The sequence below is a fragment of the Hippocampus bargibanti genome, linkage group LG20 (assembly GCF_051943395.1).
Source record: "Hippocampus bargibanti isolate YZ-2025 linkage group LG20, ASM5194339v1, whole genome shotgun sequence".
Lineage (NCBI taxonomy): Eukaryota > Metazoa > Chordata > Actinopteri > Syngnathiformes > Syngnathidae > Hippocampus > Hippocampus bargibanti.
In genome coordinates this window covers 1444335-1466374 of record NC_142753.1, presented here as the reverse complement: position 1 = coordinate 1466374, position 22040 = coordinate 1444335, and the positions used below count along the sequence as shown (strand labels likewise).

General features: G+C 46.2%; 2 protein-coding genes across 3 annotated transcripts; both read left to right on the top strand.

Annotated features, from left to right (window-relative positions):
* Positions 1-323: 323 nt before the first annotated feature.
* On the top strand, positions 324-15459 carry atf6b (activating transcription factor 6 beta). The gene is made up of 16 exons (XM_089022999.1): positions 324-537; positions 3074-3147; positions 3238-3382; positions 4642-4712; positions 4792-4909; positions 5661-5780; positions 7149-7282; positions 7354-7533; positions 7988-8070; positions 8211-8369; positions 8461-8574; positions 12450-12540; positions 12635-12702; positions 13524-13623; positions 13700-13784; positions 15049-15459. Exons 1-16 carry the CDS (start codon positions 462-464, stop codon positions 15255-15257), a joined length of 1827 nt encoding a protein of 608 aa, XP_088879125.1. The 5' UTR covers positions 324-461; the 3' UTR covers positions 15258-15459.
* Positions 15460-17067: 1608 nt separating this feature from the next.
* On the top strand, positions 17068-20256 carry cenpa (histone H3-like centromeric protein A). 2 transcript variants are annotated; one of them, XM_089023004.1, is made up of 5 exons: positions 17068-17464; positions 18363-18556; positions 18631-18755; positions 18845-18919; positions 20036-20256. In XM_089023004.1, exons 2-5 carry the CDS (start codon positions 18421-18423, stop codon positions 20162-20164), a joined length of 465 nt encoding a protein of 154 aa, XP_088879130.1. In that variant the 5' UTR covers positions 17068-17464; positions 18363-18420; the 3' UTR covers positions 20165-20256. The 2 variants fall into 2 exon arrangements, with proteins under 2 accessions (XP_088879130.1, XP_088879131.1); XM_089023005.1 differs by lacking the exon at positions 17068-17464 and adding an exon at positions 17485-17751.
* Positions 20257-22040: the final 1784 nt, after the last annotated feature.

Genomic DNA, 22040 nt, shown 5'->3' with positions numbered 1-22040 from the left:
TTCTGAGGTGGTGTCGTTGGTGATTCATGAGGCAAGTGAAATCACATTAAAGAATTAACCATAAGAACCGGACTCGCATGTTTCGAATGGAAGCACAGTTGCTTTGGACTGGTTTGTTTTGAGGTGATGGTCCGGGAAGAAGAGAACTTTCCAACACGGGACGGTCTCATTGGCTGAGCGACCTGTCAGTTTCAGACGCTGTCGTAAACCTAAACGCTATTAGCGCCTCCTTCCCGGTGGTAGGCAAAAGCCGCAGGCGTCATTGGCGGCTCGGTCCGTCAATCACCGATGAGCGCCGGATGGGCGGACCTTCCGACGGAGGACATTTCCTCGTTGCTTTCTAAGCTAATTTGGGCGAGCTGAACGTCGCGTCACCGGAGGATGAAAATGTCGCCAAAGGTCGAGACGAGCTGAGATGAAAGACGCGCCGCAAACAAAGGAAATAATTCCCAACGAGCGCCATGAGTCTGGACATGCTGTGCGACTCGGACGTCGGACGATTCTCTGCCGACAATCTGCTCACCAGCGAAGATTGGGGTGAGTCGTTCGGCGCTCGACGCGATTCCACATCTGACGTCGGACGCCAAAATGTCGACCAGCGTCACTTTTGGGCTTTTAACATCCCCCCCCCCCCTCCCTTTCACACGCTTTCTGCCCTCCGACAACAACGGTTCATTCTTATTGACGCTATCGCACGTTTTTATGATCGCCTGCCTTGGTCGAGACGTCACTGATGTGTTGCACGCGGCCTTGCGCTTCCAACCCGGATATGGCCACTAGATTAGGGACTAGTGATGGGAATTCCGGCTAGCCAGCTAGGTAGCTAGATAGCTATGTAACTAATAGATAGCCAGCCAGATAGCAAATAGATGGCAATTAGCAATGCCATTTCCAGACAAATGCGTGTGATTAGGGAGTAGCGATGGGAATTCCGCCTCTTTTCAGAGAGCAAGTTCTTTTGGCTTGGCTCACTAAAAAGATCCGGCTCTTTTGGCTCCCAAATGGCTCCTCACTTTGTTTTTTTTTTGTTAACTACCAAAAACCATGTATGATTATGTGAAAAACGAATTACTCATGTAAACAAATACAATATATCAAATATTTTTATTTATATGGCTCGATTTATATCTGCACAGAGAGAGAGCATCCACTAATAATAATAATAATAATAATCCATTTCATTTGTAAGCGCCTTTCAAAACTCTCAAGGTCACTTTACAGTCACAGGATGTTTTTCTGTGGGTGGGCAGCGGCAGCCACATGCGCCAGCGTGCACTCCACCCAGAAGTAACTCATATAGATAGAAAGCTAACTAGTTAATAGATAGCTAGCTCTCTAGTTAGATAGCTAATAGATAGCAAATAGCTAGCTAGGAAGCCACCTAGATTGCTAGCAGGGAGCCAGTTACATAGCTCGTAAAATAGCTAAATAGCCAGCTAGATAGCTAGCTGGGTAGCCAGCTAGAAAACTAGCGACGTGCATATTCCACCATGACGTCCCTGATCCACTGCTGAAAAGGACGTTTTTCTATTCTCTTTCATCTAGGACTGCTTCATGTTACAAAGAGGGTACAGCAAGTGCTGAAGAATGAATGACTGTCTTTGTGTCGTCATGTTATTTGCTATTGAGCTTTTTTGTGTTGTTTTTACTTTGTTACGTCCGGGTTGACGCTGGTGCTTGTGGCTGCCGCTGCTCACCCGCAGAAAAAAATATCATGTGACTGTAAAGTGTCCATAAGAGTTTTGAAAGGCGCTTATAAATGAAACGAATTATTATTATTATTACCCGAACCCCCCCCCCCCCTCTCCTCGCTGCTGCATGTGTCTGTAATTCTTCCCTCCCTCTACCACGGCTATCGACCAATCACGTGCGGCTTTAACTGAAGACTTGGGGCGGGGAATAGAGAACAAAAAGTCAGCTCCCATTTCCGGCACCTTGTTAGGAACCGGCTCTCTTCGTTCACTTCAGAGAACCGGCTTAAAGGACAACCGACGTCTCCGGACAAATTGTGTCCATAATTTGTAAAATGGCTTCAAATGACTTCTCCTGAAACATATTTTACAAAGATTGCAGCGCATATCGCTATAATTTACGTTTTAAGACTCGCGCTGAATATTCCGGAAGTCTTGTTTTTGAGTTGGTGACGAGTCCGTACATGACGTCACTGTAGGAACGCCCTTGACCGCAAAAAAGTACACATTGTAGCAGTCCTTCCATCACGTCAATGCATTTTGTTGTGCTTGTTTGGTCTGAAAACGTCATGTTGCACCAAAAAGAGCCAGAAGAGGGTGACCAAGCTCCATATAAGGAATTTATCAGCCTGTGGAAATGGGCATTTTCTGCCTCTTTTTTGGTGATCCATTTCCCCCCAATGTTGCCTCAAAATGGCACGGAATAAATTCTTTAATCGATTGCAAACATGTATGCTTTCCTCTGCAGAACTATTTGAATCATGTTCATAACTGGTGGTGTAACAAGAAAGCATATTCTCCGAATTTGAAGCCATTGTTTTGATTCTCCAGCAATGCAAGACGTCTTAGCGTGACATCACGAACTGGAGGCTGGACTTTCTGAAAATGCCCAATTTGCAGCTCAATTTTTTGCAGATTTTGGACACTTTAAGTCACTTTTATTGGTGTTTTGCATTTGAATAAAAATATCGTACTGCGTGTTTTGGGTATTTTAGATGCTATAAAATGTTTTTCTGATGTCAGTTAGGAAACAAAAAAGTGACGTCGGTTGTCCTTTAAGTCCAGTTCAAAAACAGTGAGCGTCTGGGGCCTTTTCTGCTTCGCCACTTGTACAAAACAATCAAATGGACTCAGCTATCTGGCTATCTAGCTAGCCACCTAACTATTAGCTAGCTGGCTGGTTAAATGGGTATCTATTAGCTATCTATTGGCTAGCTAGCTGGCTATCTGTTGGCTATCTAATAGCTAGCTGGCTCGCTTTCTATCTGAGTTACTTTGGGATTGAGTGAACACTGGCGCGTATGGCAGCCGCTGCTCACCCACAGAAAAACTGATCCTGTGACTGTAAAGCGAGTTTTCAAAACTGTGCGTGTGCCTTTCAGACGCGTGTTTGTATCGCTGCGACGGCCTGGAGGAGGATGAGCTACAAGTGGGCGTGGCCGAGTACCAGACTTTGGTACGTGGACCCGCCGCCCATCTGGAGGCTTTGGACGCAAAGGTGCAGGAGCGCATGTGACGTGCCCCCCCCCCCCCCCTTGTGCCCCAGTTGGACGACCACCTGGCCCAGGCGCTGGATGGCGAAGCCCCCCTGTCGCCATGGCGATGCACGCCGGACGACTGTGGGGAAAAGTCTTGCAGCCGCTTTGCGCTGTCAAACGCGCAAGGCGGCACAGCGGAGCCCATGGAGCTTTGTAAGTTTTTTTTTTTTGCTCCGCATCGGGGCGCGTCGCTGTCGTCGTGGCAACCTTTGACCTTTGCTGCGGGCATGACAATTTGGGCGAATAGATAGCGAGCTCGGTAGCCAGCAACGGTGAATACATACAACAGGGAATAACTCAAATAGATCAAGTTAGCTAGCTAGCTAATAAATGACGAATAGATAGCTAGCTAGCTTGTTAGACAGCAAATAGATAGCTAGCTAGGTAGCCAGCAACGGTGACCCCGTTCAACCGGGAATAACTCAAATAGATCATGTTAGCTAACTAGCTAATAGATAACTAATAGATAGCCAGCGAGACAGCCAATAGAGAGCAAATAGATTGCCAGCTAGGTAGCTAGCTAGGTAGTTAGACAGCTAATAGCTCGTTAGGTAGCCAGCAACGGTGACCCCGTTCAACCGGGAATAACTCAAATAGATCAAGTTAGCTAGCTAGCTAATAAATGACGAATAGATAGCTAGCTAGCTTGTTAGACAGCAAATAGATAGCTAGCTAGGTAGCAGCAACGGTGACCCCGTTCAACCGGGAATAACTCAAATAGATCATGTTAGCTAACTAGCTAATAGATAACTAATAGATAGCCAGCGAGACAGCCAATAGAGAGCAAATAGATTGCCAGCTAGATAGCTAGCTAGGTAGTTAGACAGCTAATAGCTCGTTAGGTAGCCAGCAACGGTGACCCCGTTCAACCGGGAATAACTCAAATAGATCAAGTTAGCTAGCTAGCTAATAAATGACGAATAGATAGCTAGCTAGCTTGTTAGACAGCAAATAGATAGCTAGCTAGGTAGCCAGCAACGGTGACCCCGTTCAACCGGGAATAACTCAAATAGATCATGTTAGCTAACTAGCTAATAGATAACTAATAGATAGCCAGCGAGACAGCCAATAGAGAGCAAATAGATTGCCAGCTAGATAGCTAGCTAGGTAGTTAGACAGCTAATAGCTCGTTAGGTAGCCAGCAACGGTGACCCCGTTCAACCGGGAATAACTCAAATAGATCAAGTTAGCTAGCTAGCTAATAGATAGCCAATAGATAGCAAATTGAGAACCAGCTAGATAGCTAGCTAGGTAGCCAGCAACGGTGACCCCGTTCAACCGGGAATAACTCAAATAGTTCAAATTAGCTAGCTAGCTAATAGATGACGAATAGATAGCTAGCTAGTTAGCTGGTTATGGCTACCGAGGTCCCACTGTCCCTGGTGGCCATGACCACGCAGCTTTGCCCGCAGTGATACAGGTGAAAGCCGAGCCGGCGTCTCCCGTGTGGTCGTTGGCGGAGGCGGCGTCCCCTGATCTTGCGGTGAGTCCAACAGGCGTCCGCCTCCACATGTTCTTCGGGCCTTTCTCACCGCCGCTTTTCTTTGTTTACCATCTGCCAGGTTCCCGTGAAAGACGAGAACCCGCCGACGCCCCCTTACGCTTTAGGAGACGTGAAGCCCCCCGTGGCGGAGCTCGGCGGCGCCGCCGCGGTGACGGCCATCCAAGCGTGGGCGACAGGTGCGCTTGATGACGTGATCCGGCCAAGCGCTCTCGGGCCAATCACCGTTGCTGGCTACCTAGCTCGCTATCTTTTTCCTGTCTATTTGCTATCTATTAGCTGTCTAACTAGCTAGCTAACTAGCTATCTATTAGTCATCTATTAGCTAGCTAGCTAAAGTGATCTATTTGGGTTATTCACGGTTGAACAGGGTCAACGTTGTTGGCTACCTAGCTAGCTATCGAGCTAGCCATCTATCAGGTGGCTAACTAGCCAGCTAACTAGCTAGCTATCTATTAGTCATTTATTAGCTAGCTAGCTAACTTGATCTATTTGAGTTATTCCCGGTTGAACAGGGTCACCGTTGCTGGCTACCTAGCTAACTTGCTATGTACTCTCTATTTGCTATCTATTAGCTGCCTAGCTAGCTATCTATTAGTTAACTATTAGCTAGCTAGCTAAGTTGATGTATTTGAGTCATTCCCGGTTGAACGGGGTCACCGTTGCTGGCTACCTAGCTAGCTATCTAGCTGGCTATCTATTGTCCCCCTGGCTAGCTAGCTGACTGGCTATCTATTAGTTATCTATTAGCTAGCTAGCTAACTTGATCTATTTGAGTTATTCACGGTTGAGTGAACGCTTGCGCGTGTGGCTGCCGCTGCTCACAGAAAAATTGAACCTGTGACTGTAAAGTGACCTTGAGAGTTTTGAAAGGTGCTTAGAAATGAAATGTATTATTATTATTATTAAAACCCGTTTGTGCCTTCTCAGGGGTCCAGGTTCTGAAGACCGCCAAACCCCGCCTCCAGCCCCGCCCCCTGTGCCTGGCCGCCGTGCCCGCCAAGACCCTGCTCCTGCGCGGCCTGCCCTCCGTGGAGCCGGCGCCACCCGGTCAGTTGATGGGATGCAAAACAAAAGGCGTCATTTAGCTGGCTAGCTGTGGATATCTGGCTATCTATTAAATATTTATTTGCTATCTATTAGCTTGCTAGCTAGCTATTCACTCTCTAGCTGTATGTATGATCTTGATCTGGCACTTTGACAACAGCCGAAGCTCCAACAAAGCGCTTAACATGGACATCAAATACAGGAAATAAAGCAGTCACAAATGGAATGAAAATAGCTTTATGCTCAAAAGCGGTAACTAGCTATCTAGATGCTATCTATTAACTAGCTGCTAGCTAGCTATTTGAGTTAGGAAACATATTAGCTATCTGGCTTTCTAACTGGCTATTAGATAGTCAGATAGCTAACAGCTAGACAGCTAATAGCTGGCCAGCTTGATAGCTAATAGCTAGCCGGCCAGATATAGCCAAAAATAGCTTTTTTTCACACATCCTCATAACTGGCTGTCTGTTAGCTTTTTATTTGCTATTCGCTGGCTAGCTAACTTTCTATCTATTTGAGTTACTTCTGGGTTGAGGAGGTCAACAACAAAGGCTCGTATAAGGCGCCATCGCCATCCACAATGACGCTATCTGTTAGCTATCTATCCAGCTAGCTAGCGATCTATTAGCTAGCTGGCTGGTTAGCTGGGTATCTATTAGCTATCAATTGGCTAGCTAGCTGGCTATCTGTTGGCTATCTAATAGCTATCTAGCTAGCTTTTTATTTATTATTTTAGTTATTCCAGGTAGAATGAACGCTGGCGCATGTGGCTGCCGCTGCTCACCCACAGAAAAACTGATCATGTGTCTGTAATGTGACCTTGAGAGATTTGAAAGGCGCTTAGAAATAAAATTTTATTATTATTATTATTATTATTATTATTATTATTATTAGCTAGCTAGCTATTAGCTATCTATTAGCGGTCTAGCTGGCTATCTATCAAGCTCGCTACCTATTAGCTATCTATTAGTGGGCTGGCTGTCTAGCTATCTAGCCCACTATCTATTAGCTATCTGCGAGCTAGCTTTCTATGTATTTGAGTTACTTTGAGGTTGAGTGAATCCTGGCGCGTGTGGCTGCCGCTGCTCACCCACAGAAAAACTTTAGCCTGCGACTGTCAAGTGACCTTGAGAGTTTTGAATTAAATTTATTATTATTATTTTTTTATTTTATTTTTTCCACAAAAAAAGATAGCGGTGGCAGCCGGGCGGTGGGCTCATGAAAACGGGCGCAACTCGGTCCCGAACGCCGGCGAAAACGTGTCGTCCCCCCTTGCACAATGAGAGCGCCACCGACCACTGTTAGTGCGGAGGCGTAATTGCAGTTTGCCGACCCACGTTGCCCTTGGTGACGTGCCTCCCATGTTTGCAGTGTTGCGCCTGACGTCGGCGCCCACCACCGTCAAGGTGGAACGCGCCGTCTCGCCCGCCGTCTCGCCCGCCGTCTCGCCCGCCGTCTCGCCCGCAGCCACCAAGCCCATCATCAACAACCCCAACGACGTCGATGTGAGTTTTGCCCGATCCTGCGGCGAGTGAGGGGTGAGGCCTTTTGCTGAAGCTTCCCGTACGTGTCGCAGATGAAGGTTCTGAAGCGACAGCAGAGGATGATCAAGAACCGAGAGTCTGCCTTCCAGTCGCGCAAGAAGAAGAAGGAGTACGTGCACAACTTGGAGCTGCAGCTGCAGGAGGCCCAGCAGGAGAACCAGCGACTCCGCCGCGAGAACCAGGAGCTGCGCCAGAGGCTGGAGGCCGGCCAGGTGCGACGCCGCCAACGCCTCGTCTAGCTGGCTAGGCAACAGCTTGCAAGCTAGACAGTTTACAGCCAGTCAGCGAGACAGCTAATAGCTAGCTCGCTAGCTAATAGATAGCAAATAAATAGTTAATAGATAGCCAACAGCTAGACAGTTTACAGCCAATCAGCTAGACAGCTAATAGCTAGCTAGCTAATGGATAGCTAATGGATAGCAAATAAATAGCGACTAGATAGCCGACAGCTTGCAGCTAGCTAACAGATAGCGACTAGATAGCCAACAGCTCGCCAGCTTCCAGCCAGCTCGACCGCTAATAGCTAGCCAGCTAGCCAGCTAGCTAATGGATAGCTATGAGATAGCCAGGTAGCAGTCCTCGTGGCCGCCGCCTCTTTGCCGCCATTGCCTCGTTGCCTTTCGGTCCACCCGTGCATGACGCGTGTTCTTCGTACGTTTGCGACAGGGCGGCGAGTCTCCCGGGGGCAAACGAGTGGTGTGCGTCATGGCTGTCTTTCTATTGGTGACCTTCAGCTTGGGACCGCTCAGGTAACGCCTTCAACGCGCCCGTCACGCTCTCCCAGAGACGGACGGCGCCGGTCCCTCCCCTGCGGACGGACTCCGCGCCGGCAATTTGGCAACACCGCTCGCAGTTGAAATGGCTTGAGCGTTGGGGGCTTTGTCCGCAGCGTCTTGGACAGGAAGTTGACAGCGGGCTTTGGCGACGGCGCCAGATCCTTGACGGGTCGCCGGCTGCTGCAGATGCAAACGCGGGCGAGCGTCCCCGCGGGCGGCAGCGGCGGCGGCGGCGAGCTGGAGACCTTTGCGGCGGAATCTATGGCGTTCAAGTGAGTACCCTTACGCCCCCCCCCCCCCCCCCCACCACCACCACCCACCACTCCGCGCGCGACCTCACCCGACGTTGACCTTGCGGCACAGGAATGCCAGCTCGTCCTTTGGCGCGGCTAAGGAGGAGAGCAACCTGCTGCGGCGCCTGGAACGCTACTTTAGCCACGCCCACTGCCCGCAGTTCAACCGCTCAGAGTCGCTCAGGTTAGCCGCACCGCCGCCGCGCTTGTTGCCTTGGCGACGCCACACATTTGTCTGGAAATGCTATTTGCCATCTATTTGCTATCTGGCTGGCTAGCTAGCTAGCTATTAGTTATATAGCAATATGGCTAGCTAGCTACCTAGCTGGCTATCTATTTATAATAATAATACATTTCATTTATAAGCGCCCTTCAAAACTCTCAAGGTCACTTTCCAGTCACAGGATAAGTGTTTCTGTGGGTGAGCAGCGGCAGCCACACGTGCCAGCGTTCACTCAACCTGCAATGACTCAGAAGGCTAGCTAGCTAATCGATAGCAAGCTAGCGAGATAGCTAATCTGTTTCCTGACTCAAACAGCTGGCTAAAAGATAGCTAGCTAATTGTTAGCTAACCAGAAGATTGATTATTTACAGTTTTGACAATTTTGTAGCATTATCTGCTTTTTGTGAAAATAGTATGCGGCATTACAGTAGTAATGTTGTAAGGGGGAGTCATGTCGTACTAGCAGTAGTAGTAGTAGTACTAGTAGCAGTAGCGATTGTAGTATTGAGCAACTCACAAGTGGTCATAGGACATTTTAGCCGCAGTTGTAGTCATGTTAGCCGTAGTTCTAGTACTAATAGTAGTAGTACTAATAGTAGTAGTAGCAACTAGTTCTAAATAGTAGTAGCTGTGGTATATTTGCTGTCTATCAGCTATGTGGCTGGCTAACTAGCTCTCTAGCTGGCTACCTAGCTCTCTAGCTGGCTATCTATTATATAGCTAGAGAGCTGTCTAGCTGGCTATCTATTTGCTGTCTATCAGCTATCATGCTAGCTAGCTACCTAGCTGGCAATTTGCTGTCTATCAGCTATCTGGCTGGCTAGCTAGCTCTCTAGCTGGCTATCTATTAGTTATAAATAATAATAATAAAATAATAATAATAATAAAGGCAAATCCAAATATAGCTACAGTGGGGCCTTGGCTTACGAACTTAAAGGACAACCGACGTCTCCGGACAAGTTGTGTCCATAATTTGTAAAATGGCTTCAAATGACTTCTACTGTGCGTATTTTAAAAAGATTCCACTGCATATTGCTACATTTTACGTTTTAAGACTCGCGCTGAACATTCCGGAAGTCTTGTTTTTGAGTTGGTGACGAGTCCTCACCCTACGTCACTGAAGGAATGCCCCTCACCGAGAAAGGACACCTTGCATCCCCTCGATGCATTTTGCGCTACTTTGTTTGGTCTGAAAACTTCGTGTTGATCCGTGTTGATGGCGAAATTAGAAGGAAAACACATAAACAACGCCATGGTGAATCGTATGTTACACCGAGACAACTCTTTGATATTCGTTGACAAAAATTTCAAGGTTAAGAATAAAACTATTTCCAACGGAGCTCTGCCGCCATCTTCTGCATTTTCTGTGACACTACACCTCAGTCTTGATCACTCAAAATGACCTTTAATCGATTGCAAACATGTATAATTTCCCCTTCAGAACTATTTGAATCATATTCATAACTGGAGGTGTAACAAGAAAGCATATTCTCCGAAATCTGAAGCCATTGTTTTGATTCTCGAGCAATGCAAGACCTCTTGTGGTGACGTTACGAACTGGGGGCGGGACTTTCTGAAAATCCACAATTCTCAGCTCAATTTGTTGCAGTTTTAGCACACTTTAAGTCATTTTTATTGGTGTTTTGCATTTGACAAAAAATATCAGCCTGCATGTTTTGGGTATTTTAGATGCTATAAAACGTTTTTCTGATGTCAGTTAGGAAATGTCGGCTGTCCTTTAATTGGTTCCCAGACAGAGTGTGTAAGGTGAAGTGTGTATCCCAAAAATTAATTTCCCATAGGAAACCATTAAAATGAGAATAATCCGTTCCCAAGTCTTCATAAAATATAATTTTGAACTAAATAAACCTTTAAACTACACACAACATACCTTATTCTATGTATAATAAATGTGCTATTGTATTGTAATGAAAGAAATACACTGCACTGTATAATAAAGTCACTTTATTTACGTTTGTGATGGTCGTTGATGGCTCTTAATTGACACCTGTTGCATTCTGACTTGTAAGGTCTTACGAAACTGTGGCATCACATTATCATTCATCATGTTGATGATTCTCATAGCCACAGTCTTTTCTGGAGGGAACTGTTCGGTAAAAGCCTGCACATCACAAATTCTTCCATGCTGCTTTCAAGGATCGAAGGGTAACATCATGCCAAGCCTTTTCTATCAGCTGAACACATTGAAATAGTCCTTCCAATAATCCCGAAGGGATAGTTCGGTGTCATTAGTCACGTGAAAGCATCGAGTCCAAGATGGCGTCCGAGTAGGCCGCTGTCAGCAAGTGCTCCCATGAGCCTTGCTTTTTTTGCCGTTTTTGACTTGTTTTTGTGTTTTATTTTGGCACTTTGTTGTTGTTGTGCATCGTGTGGAACGGATACAGATTGTTTTTCAGCATTTTTGACCACGACATTCATCAAGGAGGAGACTGTGCTGAGCGGTTGCGCCTTTTCGGCAGCATGAAAATGCCAGTCCTGTTTTTGAAAGGGAGGAATGTCGGTGCCATTCGACTGCCATCGCTGGACACCAAAGGGGCCATTGTGCTTTTTTTGCGCCTGTAATGGGCAGCATCTTCACAGCCCCGCTTTGTTCAGCGGAAAGGTCGGTGCTGTTGGACAGTTTGCGGCTGGATGAATGCATGGCTTGAGGAGCCATGCATTCGATGCGTATGTGGAACTGTTGCGGCTTGGAATTGAAGCGGATTTATGTGGAACAGGAGATGTGAGACAATCTCTTTTCGTCGATGGATGCTAAAGCTGCGTGTTTGCTTTTAACATTTAGCTTGTAGTCGACGTGCACATTCAACCATGATGTCCCTGATCCACTGGTGAAGACACGCTTTGACGCTCACCTCTTTCATCTAGAACTGCTTCGTGTCACCAAGAGGGTACAGAAAGTGCTTAAGAATGAATGACTCTCTGTGTCTTTTTCTTGTCATGTTATTTGTTATGTTGTTTTTTGTTTGTTTGTTCCTTTGACTTCAAGACGGCGCCGCAAGAGTGGCTGCTTTTCCAGCAGCTTCAGTATTTTGTTTTTCTACTTTCATTCCTTTCCTAACTTTGCTGCTGTGAAATGTAAATTTCTCCACTGCGAGACTAATAAAGGCAAATCCAATCCAAATAAAGCCTTTGTGTAAAGCTTTGTTGTGAAGGATGGTAGCAATGGTGGACTTAGCATATCGGTACTGGGCTGCTAAATCAGACAAACGCACACCTCATTCGTGTTTCTCAATTATCTCCTTCTTCTCCTCGACTGTAATTTTGTTTTGTGTCTTCTTCGGCTGAACACAAGCCTGTGGTGGGGTCTTTTTCTGTCCCATAACAGAAAAAGTATCCGTAAAAAATAATTGTTGAAGACGATCGATGTGTGCATTCAGTTAAAGGGGGTGTGGAAAGGTAGGCCGGCTGGGGCGCTGTTCGGTCGTGTGCTTTGATGTTCTTCCGCCAAAGATTACTCCGCCATCCGTGGTGGGGTGGCGCTTCATGTGTATCCCGAAAAGTAGTGCTTCTGCCAAGGTTTAATTTTCATAAATTTAACTTTCGTAGACCGAAAATTTCGTAAGGCAAGGTGTTTGTAAACCGAGGCCCCACTGTATCTAACTGGCTGCCTATCTAACTAGCTATCTGTTGGCTATCGATTGGCTAGCTAGCTAGCTTTTATCTATTTGACTTACTTCCGGGTTGAGTGAACTCTGGTGCGTGTGGCTGCCGCTGTGTCACCCAAAGAAAAACTTATCCTGTGACCGAAAAGTGACCTTGAGAGTTTTGAAAGGCGCTTGTAAATGAAATTGATTATTATTATTATTCATTTCCAGGCTGGCGGCAGAACTTCGCGGCTGGGCTCAGCGCCATCACATCAACCGCAAGAAGTCCGGCGGGAAGGCCAAGAAGGCCAAGACAGCTCAGGTGGGTTCCACCCCTCTCGCCGAACCCCCAGCAAGTCGGCCTGTGCCGCAACTGAGTGCATGGTGTGCCCCCCACGCCCCCACCTGTGCCACAGCGGGCCCAGCTGAGGAAGGCCAACATGTCGCGATACCTCCCCGTCCAGATGCACCGCTCCATTGAAAGGTGACAATCTATTAGTTATATGGCTAGCCAGCTAGCTGTCTAGCTGGCTATAAATTAGCTATCTATTGGCTATCTATTAGCTAGCTAGCTACCTAGCTGGCTATCTATTTGCTGTCTATCAGCTATCTGGATGGCTAGCTAGCGCTCCATCTGGCTATCTATTAGTTATATAGCTAGCTGGCTATCAATTAGCTATGTATTGGCTATCTAATAGCTAACTAGTTACCTAGCCGTCTATCTATTTTCTGTCTATCAGCTGTCTGGATGGCTAGCTCGCTCTCTAGCTGGCTGGCTATCCATTAGTTATATAGGTAGCTGTCTAGCTGGCTATCTATTGGCTATATTTTAGCTATCTACATGGCTAACTACCTTGCTGGCTATCTATTTGCTGTCTATCAGCTATCTGGATGCCTAGCTAGCTCTCTAGCTGGCGTTCTAGCTGGCTATCTATTAATTATATCACTAGATGTCTAGCAGGCTATCTATTAGCTATCTATTGCCTATCTATTAGCTAGTTGGCTAGCTACCTAGCTGGCTATCTATTTGCTATGTATTTGCTGTTTATCAGCTATCTGGCTGGCTAGCTAGCTTTCTAGCTGGCTAGCTAGCGCTGTAGCTGGCTATCTATTAGTTATATAGCTAGCTAGCTGTCTAGCTGGCTACCTATTAGCTAGCTAGCTTTCTATCTATTTGAGTGAACGCTGGCGCGTGTGGCTGCCGCTGCTCACCCAAACTAAAAACGACGCTCCTTTCTTGCCGTTTGCATGACTGACTATTGTGCCCCCCCCCCCCCCTCGCCGCCCGCCACCGCCCGCTAACAGTCAACTGCAACTGCTTCCCGGACCCGAGTTGACCTACGGTGACTTCCTGGACTCCATCGACCGGCGCGAGGACACCTTCTATGTGGTGTCCTTCAGGCGCGTGAGTGGCCGACTCGTTCAGCTCGCCGTCCGGACACTCACTCGCCCGCTTTTTCACGCCTGTCGCACGCCCGCAGGACCACCTGCTGCTGCCCGCCATCAGCCACAACAAGACGCGCCGACCCAAGATGTCGCTGGTCATGCCCGCCATGTCGGTCAACGGTGAGCGCCAAGCCTCAAATTCACCCCCCCCCCCCCCCCCCCCCCCCCGCGCCTCCATGTCGGCGGCCATTTGGCCTTTGGCGAGCATCAGTTGAAAAGCGGAGCCGATTTGGAAAAATGGCTCCAAGCCGGAGATAGTTAGCATATTTTGCTGAGAACACTTACTGATGGACATTCGGGACACTATGTACTTGGCTATCTGTTAGCTATTTGTCTGGCTGGCTATCTATTAGCTAGTTGGCTATCTATTAGCTAGCTAGCTTTCTATCTGAGTTACTTCCGGGTTGAGTAAAGGCTTAGCTAGCTATCTGTTAGCTGTCTATTAGCTAGCTAGATTTCTATCGGAGTTACTTCCGGGTTGAGTGAAGGTCTAGCTAGCTATCTGTTAGCTATCTATTAGCTCTCTAGCTTTCTATCCGAGTTACTTAGCTATCTATTAGCTGTCTATTCGCTAGCTAGCTTTCTATCTGAGTTACTTCCAGGTTGAGTGACGGCCTAGCTAGCTATTTCTTAGCTATCTATTAGCTAGCTAGCTTTTTATCCGAGTTACTTAGCTATCAATTAGCTAGCCAGCGTTCTATCTGAGTTACTTCCGGGTTGAGTGAAGGCCTAGCTAGCTATCTGTTAGCTATCTATTAGCTAGCTAGATTTCTAGCGGAGTTACTTCCGGGTTGAGTGAAGGTCTAGCTAGCTATCTGTTATCTATCTATTAGCTCCCTAGCTTTCTATCTGAGTTACTTAGCTATCTATTAGCTGTCTATTCGCTAGCTAGCTTTCTGTCTGAGTTACTTCCAGGTTGAGTGACGGCCTAGCTAGCTATTTCTTAGCTATCTATTAGCTAGCTAGCTTTCTATCCGACTTACTTAGCTATCAATTAGCTAGCTAGCGTTCTATCTGAGTTACTTCCGGGTTGAGTGAAGGCCTAGCTAGCTATCTGTTAGCTATCTATTAGCTAGCTAGCTTTTTATTTATTTGATTTATTCTGAGTTGAGTGAACGCTGGCACGTGTGGCTGCCGTTGCTCACCCACAGAAAAACTGATCCAGTGACTGTAAAGTGACCTTGAAAGTTTTGAAAGGCGCTTACAAATGAAATGTATTATTATTATTGTTACTAGCCGTTAACCTGTCTCGGTTTTCACCGATTCTCCTAAAGTGACCCCCGCGCTCGCACCTTCAAAATCTTGAATTCCGAATCATATTTGCTGTTGCTGAACGCCATCTTGGACGCGTTGGCGCCATTTGCTTTTTTGCTCCGCCCACTAGAGAGCCTTTACAAGGCGTCGCACGGCTACGAACTGATGATGCAAGTGGACTGCGAGGTGATGAACACGCGCACCGTCCCCATCAAGTCGTCGTCCGTGCCCCCGGCGCCGCCGCCGCCATCCAACCACTCGGCCCTGCGTGGGCGCCACCAGCAACAACCGCCGCGACCCCGTGCCGAATACTTCCTCAGCCAGTCGCAGGACGTCTGAAGCACGCCAAGGGAGTACCAACACAAAGCATGCTGGCGGTCTTTTTTCTACTTGTATTTAATGTTTGTACATAGTCAATATTTATTTCATTTGTTGCATTTTGTCTCGTGAAAAAAGCGTCCAAAGTTGTTTTGATATTTGTTTTGGGCGTCGTCACTTCCGGTTTACTCGTTGAGTGGAATTAAAGCTTGAGCGCCCTCTACTGGCGGCCCTGAGTGTCTCTTCGGACTGGCAAATAATAATAATAATAATAGTAATAATAATATACATTTCATTTATAAGCGCCTGTCAAAACTCTCAAGGACACTTTACAGTCACAGGATATTTTTTCTGCGGGTGAGCAGTGGCAGCCATATGCGCCAGCGTTCACTCAACCCGGAAGTTTTTTCATTATAATGAATAAACACCTATAAATACATAAATATATATAAACAAACAAATACATATATAAATATATATCAACAAACACATAAACAAACAAATAAATACATACATACACAAATACATAAATTACATATATAAATACATAAATATATATAAACAAACAAATAAACAGATGAACAAACATACATAAATACATGTATAAATATATATAGACATACATGTACATAAACAAGTCAAAGTCAGCGTTATTATCAACTATGCTAATATGCATGACATACAGCACAGATGAAATGACTGTCCTCTCGGACTCAGCATGCAAGGCACTTAGAATGACTAATAAACATGAAAACGCCAATTTGCCGGGAGAGAGAAGAGAGCCGCTGCGTGTTCACACGCCGCCATCTTGGAGGAGAAAAAAAATAATACATATATATATATATAAACAAAGGGCCGAGTGGTTAGCATGCTGGCTTCGCAGTGCAGAGGTCGCCGGTTCGCGTCCCCCTCCGGCCTCCGTGTGTGTGGCTTGCATGTTCTCCCCGGGCCCGCGTGGGTTTTCTCCGGGTCCTTTGGTTTCCTCTCACATTCCAAAATCATGAGTTGAGTGTCAGAGTGACTTTAGTACGTCTGAGCTGAGATAGGTTCCAGCAACCCCCGACCTCCCGACCCCAATGAGGAATAAATAAGCGGTACGGAAAATGGATGGATGGATTATTTCTAATATTCAGTGTTCACTCATTCAAACTATACGTAAAGTAGAAAAACATGAATTTGGATACAAAGTCAATGTTAATAATCAAGTAATTTATTATTGATGTCTTTCAATAAGGCTGCAATGGTTTGCCCTATTTTTCTCAGATCAGCCAGAAAGATTCAGAAAAACCACCAGAGATGACTTTTGAAAAGATGGTGGCTGGCTTAGGAAACAGCACAATCAAGTATGGAAGGATGGATATAGAAACAAACACATCATACAAATACTTTAATATATAAACAAATAAATTCATAAACAAACACAAATAAATACATACATAAATACCCACATGAATATATATAAAATAAATACAGAAAGAAACATAAATTCATAAAAAAACACAAATAAATACAGACATTAATATAAATAAACAAATACATAAACACATACATAAATATGTATAAACAAACAAACGAATACATGAAACAAACCACATCGATAAATACATATAAATAAATCCCTTTTGGTGTGCGTCTCGGTGCTGGTTCGTTGAGTTGTTTTTTTTTTAGCAGAAGGAAGAGGAAGTTTTTTTTATATTCAAATGGAATGCAAACAAACAACACTGCAAACAGAACAAAATCACTGAAACACACTGGCTTTGAATAGCTCGTAGAGAAGCAAATAAAAAATAAAAAACAAAATACTGAAGCTGCTGGAAAGGTAGCCACTCTTGCGGCGCCATCTTGAAGTCAAAGGAACAAACAAACGAATCTTTCTGCATTTTGTAAACAATTGGCAACATCGAGTGTTTGGCACCCTGTAATCGCTTTTTGAGGACGAGCGTCCACTGTACGTTCGATTACATACGCCGTGACCGCACACAGCACGTGATATTCTGTTGAGGACCCCAAAGTGGCGGCGGAGGGCGTCATTTTTTTGGCCGCCCGGTCCGTTGTCGCAAGCGTCAATTTCGAGCGCTCCCAGAAGCTTAGTCCCGCCCCAAGTGAGGCTCCCGCGCGCAGATTGGCCGAAGCCGCGGCCTGCGCCATTTGAATTTGGACCGGCCTTCCGCTCGTCTCGCCTTCGTGCCAATCTGCTCGAATTCGGAAAGTTCTGCGCGCACGTCCCGGTAAGTAGAACGAGACCACGAAACGGACGAGAGGGGTTCAAAGGACGATCTTCGAAAGAACGCAAAGCACAAACTTTGCGAATTGTCCCCGCCTTTGCGAGGGACTTTGTCGCCATTGGCGACTCGGGGATACATTTCAGCGATCAGAATTTTCCGCCGATCGACGGATTTCCGACTTTTTCAGATCAAACTAAATATGTATTCTCGCTTTTTCGCTGTTCATTTCCTGTGGGCTTGTGTTGACGGAAAGCGCTATTTTGATTGGATGGTCGTTGATGTCAAAACAGGTAAACGTCTTCTTTTGAATAAGCGGTTGTGACCAGCGCTTTATTTATTATTATTATTATTATTATTATTGTTATTATTATTATTATTATTTTACTTACAGGAACTCCTGTATTTTGTTTTTCTACTTCTTTGGATTGGATTGGATTGGATTGGATATGCCTTTATTAGTCTCACAGTGGAGAAATTTACATTTCACAGCAGCAAAGTGAAAGTCTTTCCTTTCCTCTTCCTTTCATAACTTTGCTGCTGTGTTACTTATTATTTACTATCTAGCTCCCTGGCCGGCTAGCTAGCTATTACCTATAGAGCTATCTAGCTGGCTAGCTATTAGCTATCTATTGGCTAGCTAGCTTTCTTTCTATTTGAGGTACGTATTATGGTTATTATTATTAGCTATCTATTAGCTAGCTAGCTTTCTATCTATTTAAGGTACGTATTATTATTAGCTATCTATTAGCTACCTAGTTATTCCGGGTTGAGTGAACACTGGCGCGTGTGGCTGCCGCTGCTGACCCACAGAAAAAATATTGAGTGAAAAAGTAGAGTTTTGAAAGACATTTAGAAATGAAATGTATTATTATTATTATTATTATTATAATTATTTTCGTAGCGCTTTCAGCGGAGCGGCGAGCATCCTAGCCAACCGCTTGTTCACGTGTTCCCGCGTCATGCGCCACAACACCTCGTCCAGCCGGAGGAAAGGAGACAACCCGCGGCGCCGCCCACCGCCGCCGCCCTCCCCCGCCGGTCCCTCCCGTGGGCACCGCTCACCGCCTTCGCCGCAGCCGGGGCCTTCGGGGGCCGGTGAGCCCGTCCCGCCGCCGTCGCTTCCGTGACGGCGGCGGCTTGTCGTGAACGGTGCTTTTTTGCGCTTCCAGGGAGGCCGTCGGCGTCGCCCAGGAGGCCGAGGAGGTACCGGCCGGGCACGAGGGCCCTGATGGAGATCCGCAAGTACCAGAAGAGCACCGAGCTTCTCCTCAGGAAGACGCCGTTTGCTCGCCTGGTGAGGCTCGCCGAGCGCCTCGGGCCTCGCCTTGTTGCCGCCGCTCGTGTGAAAACTAACCCCCCACGTCCGTCCCCCCCCCCCGGCAGGTCCGCGAAGTGTGCCAGCTTTTCCACCGAAGCGCCCTGCGCTGGCAAGTCTTTGCTCTGATGGCGCTTCAGGAGGTAAGGTTGCCCAAGGGGTCAAAAGGTCACACCCCGCTTTTGCCTTCAAGGCGCAGCTCATGCGTTTTGTTTCGCTTCACTTTTTATATAATAATACATTTCAATTATAAGCACCTTTCAAAACTCTCAAGGTCACTTTACAGTCACAGGATCAGTTTTTCTGTGGGTGAGCAGCGGCAGCCACATGCGCCAGCCTTCACTCAACCTGGAATAACTCAAATAGATACAAATAAAGTTAGCAAGCTGGCTAATAATAATAATTATAATAATAATAATACATTTACAAATGTAAACTACCAGCAAGACTTGAGTTTTCTGACAAAGTTTCTTGGATAAGAAGCGAAACGTCCGACACCTTGAAAGAAGTACAGGTGACGGCTGAAGAAACCTTTTCATCGATGGACCACTCCTGTACGACTGAGAGCTTACACAGACCCATTTACAAATGTGTACAAATTTGTAAACATTTACAAATAATACAATACACTCATCCTGGAAGTCACTCAAATAGATAGAAAGATAGCTTGATAGCCAGCCAGCTAGACCGCTCATAGATAGATAGATAGCTAATAATAATAATACATTTCATTTCTAAGCGCCTTTCAAAACTCTCAAGGACACATTACAGTCGCATGATATTTTTTCTGCGGGTGAGCAGCGGCAGCCACACTAGCTAGCTAGCGAGCTAATAGATAGTTAGCTAGATAGCTAGCCAGCCAGACCACTAATAGATAGCTAATAGATAGCTAGCTAAATAGCTAGCCAGCCAGCCAGACCACTAATAGATAGCTAATAGATAGCTAGCTAAATAGCTAGCCAGCCAGCTAGACCACTAATAGCTAGCTAATAATAATAATAATACATTTCATTTATAAGCGCCTTTCAAAACTCTCAAGCTTAAGTTTTCTTCTGTGGGTAAGCAGCGGCAGCCACACGCACCTGCGTTCACTCAACCCGGAATAACTCAAATAGATAAAAAGCTAGCTAGCTAGCTACTAGATAGCTAGCTAGATAGCTAATATGTTTCCTGACTCAAATAGCTAATAGCTCGTTAATAGATAGCTAGTTAGCCACATTGCCGGCTGACGTGTTGACGTCGTGTTGGGCTACTTGCAGGCGGCTGAGGCCTTTTTGGTGATGTTGTTCTCCGACGCCAACCTGTGCGCCATCCACGCCAAGCGGGTCACGCTGTTCCCCCGCGACCTCCAGCTGGCCCGACGCATCCGCGGCACCCAATGCATCTGAGCACCCCTCTGCCCGACCCCCTCCCCCCATGTGTCCTTCAAATCCTTCTAATTGTCATCTTTGTGTTTTGCTAATAAAGTCACATGACCAGAGGGCGGAGAGGTTTCTTGGCCCCACCCATGGACGACGACAGCGTCAAATAATAATCATAATAATAATACATTTCATTTACAAGTGCCTTTCAAAACTCTCAAGGTCACTTTTTAGTCACAGGATTTCAAGTTTTCTGTGGGTGAGCAGCGGCAGCCACACGCCCCAGCGTTCACTGAACCCAGAAGTAATTCAAATCGATAGAAAGCTAGCTAGCTAATGGATAGCTAATAAATAATAATAATAAATTTCATTTCTAAGCGCCTTTCAACACTCTCAAGGTCACTTTAGAGTCACAGGATAAAGTTTTTCTGTGGATGAGCAGTGGCAGCCACAAGCGCCAGCGTTCACTCAACCCGGAAAAGTCACTCAAATAGATAGTAAGTTATGTAGCTAATAGATAGCCAGCAAGACAGCTAACAAGATAGATAATAATAATACATTTCCTTTCGAAGCGCCTTTCAAAACTCTCAAGGACACCTTTCAGATAGCGATATAACTAATAGGTAGCCAGCGAGAGAGCTAGCTCGCCAGCCAGAAAGCTGATTGAGAGCAAATAGATAGCTAGCTAGTTAGCTAATAGATAGCCATCTAGAGCGGGGGTGTCAAAGTCATTTTTTGCCGCGGGCCACATTGTAGTTATGGTTTCCTCTCGAGGGCCGTTATGAATTTGGGGAAGCCATTAGAATGTTTAAATCCCTTCAAATATTACATATAGAGCACACAGCAAATTAATGAATAACTTGTTTTCAAATCTGACATCAAGAATAATGACTTTTATTGTGGTTGACATAAAAAAATATGACATTTTGGCTCAGATTTTAGCAATCATCATGTCATTTAACAAGTTTGATTTGCTTTCGCGGGCTGAAAAAAATGATGTGGCGGCCCGGATTTGGCCCACGGGCCTTGACTTTGACACCTGTGATCTAGCGAGCGAGCTAGCTAGCAAATAGATCGCCCCGTGTCATTTCTCTGACCCCGAGTGGAACGGCGCGCAAGGACGTCGCCAAGGGCGAAGCCTTGTTGTGCCGGCCGGCCGGGCGTCTTGGAGACTTTTTTTGTGCCGCCGAGCACGTTAATGAGCAAATCAAGCCACTAATTAGGCTAACGAGTGCTTGTTGGGAGGCGCCCGCTACCAAAATGGCTCAGCGCCGTGCGTCAGCAAGCCGAGGGGCCACGCCCCCCCGCCGGCCTGGCGCAGGGCCTTTAAAAAGGCTGGACGGGCCGACGCCGCAGAACGCAGACGCTGCGCCGGGCCGACTCCGTGATGGTAAGCCAGCTTTCTGTCTTCCAAGGGAAAAGAGCCGTTGGGCCTCAATGCATCCTTGCTTCGGGGGTGGGCGGTCGTGATGGGAATTCCGACTCTTTTCTTTTGACTCGGCTCACTAAAAACACTCTTTTGGCTCCTAAATGGCTCCTCGTTTGTTTTTTTTTTTTGTTGTTGCTTCAATGAATTAACTACCAAAAATTATGTGAAAAACGAATTACTCATGTAAAAAAAAATACACAATATCAAATATTTGTTATTTATGTGGCTTGACTGATATGCACAGAGAGCATCCACTAACCCAGGGGTCGGGAACCTATGGCTCGCGAGCCATATATGGCTCTTTTGATGATTGCATATGGCTCGCCGATAAATCGAAATACATATTCTCGCTTTTTTCTGTTCATTTTCTGTTGGGGCTGCAGTTGGCAGAAAGCGCAATTTTGATTGGATGATACTGGCCGTCAGTTGAAACAGGTAAACGCCCCTTTAAATGAGCCCTCTGTGTGTTTTGGG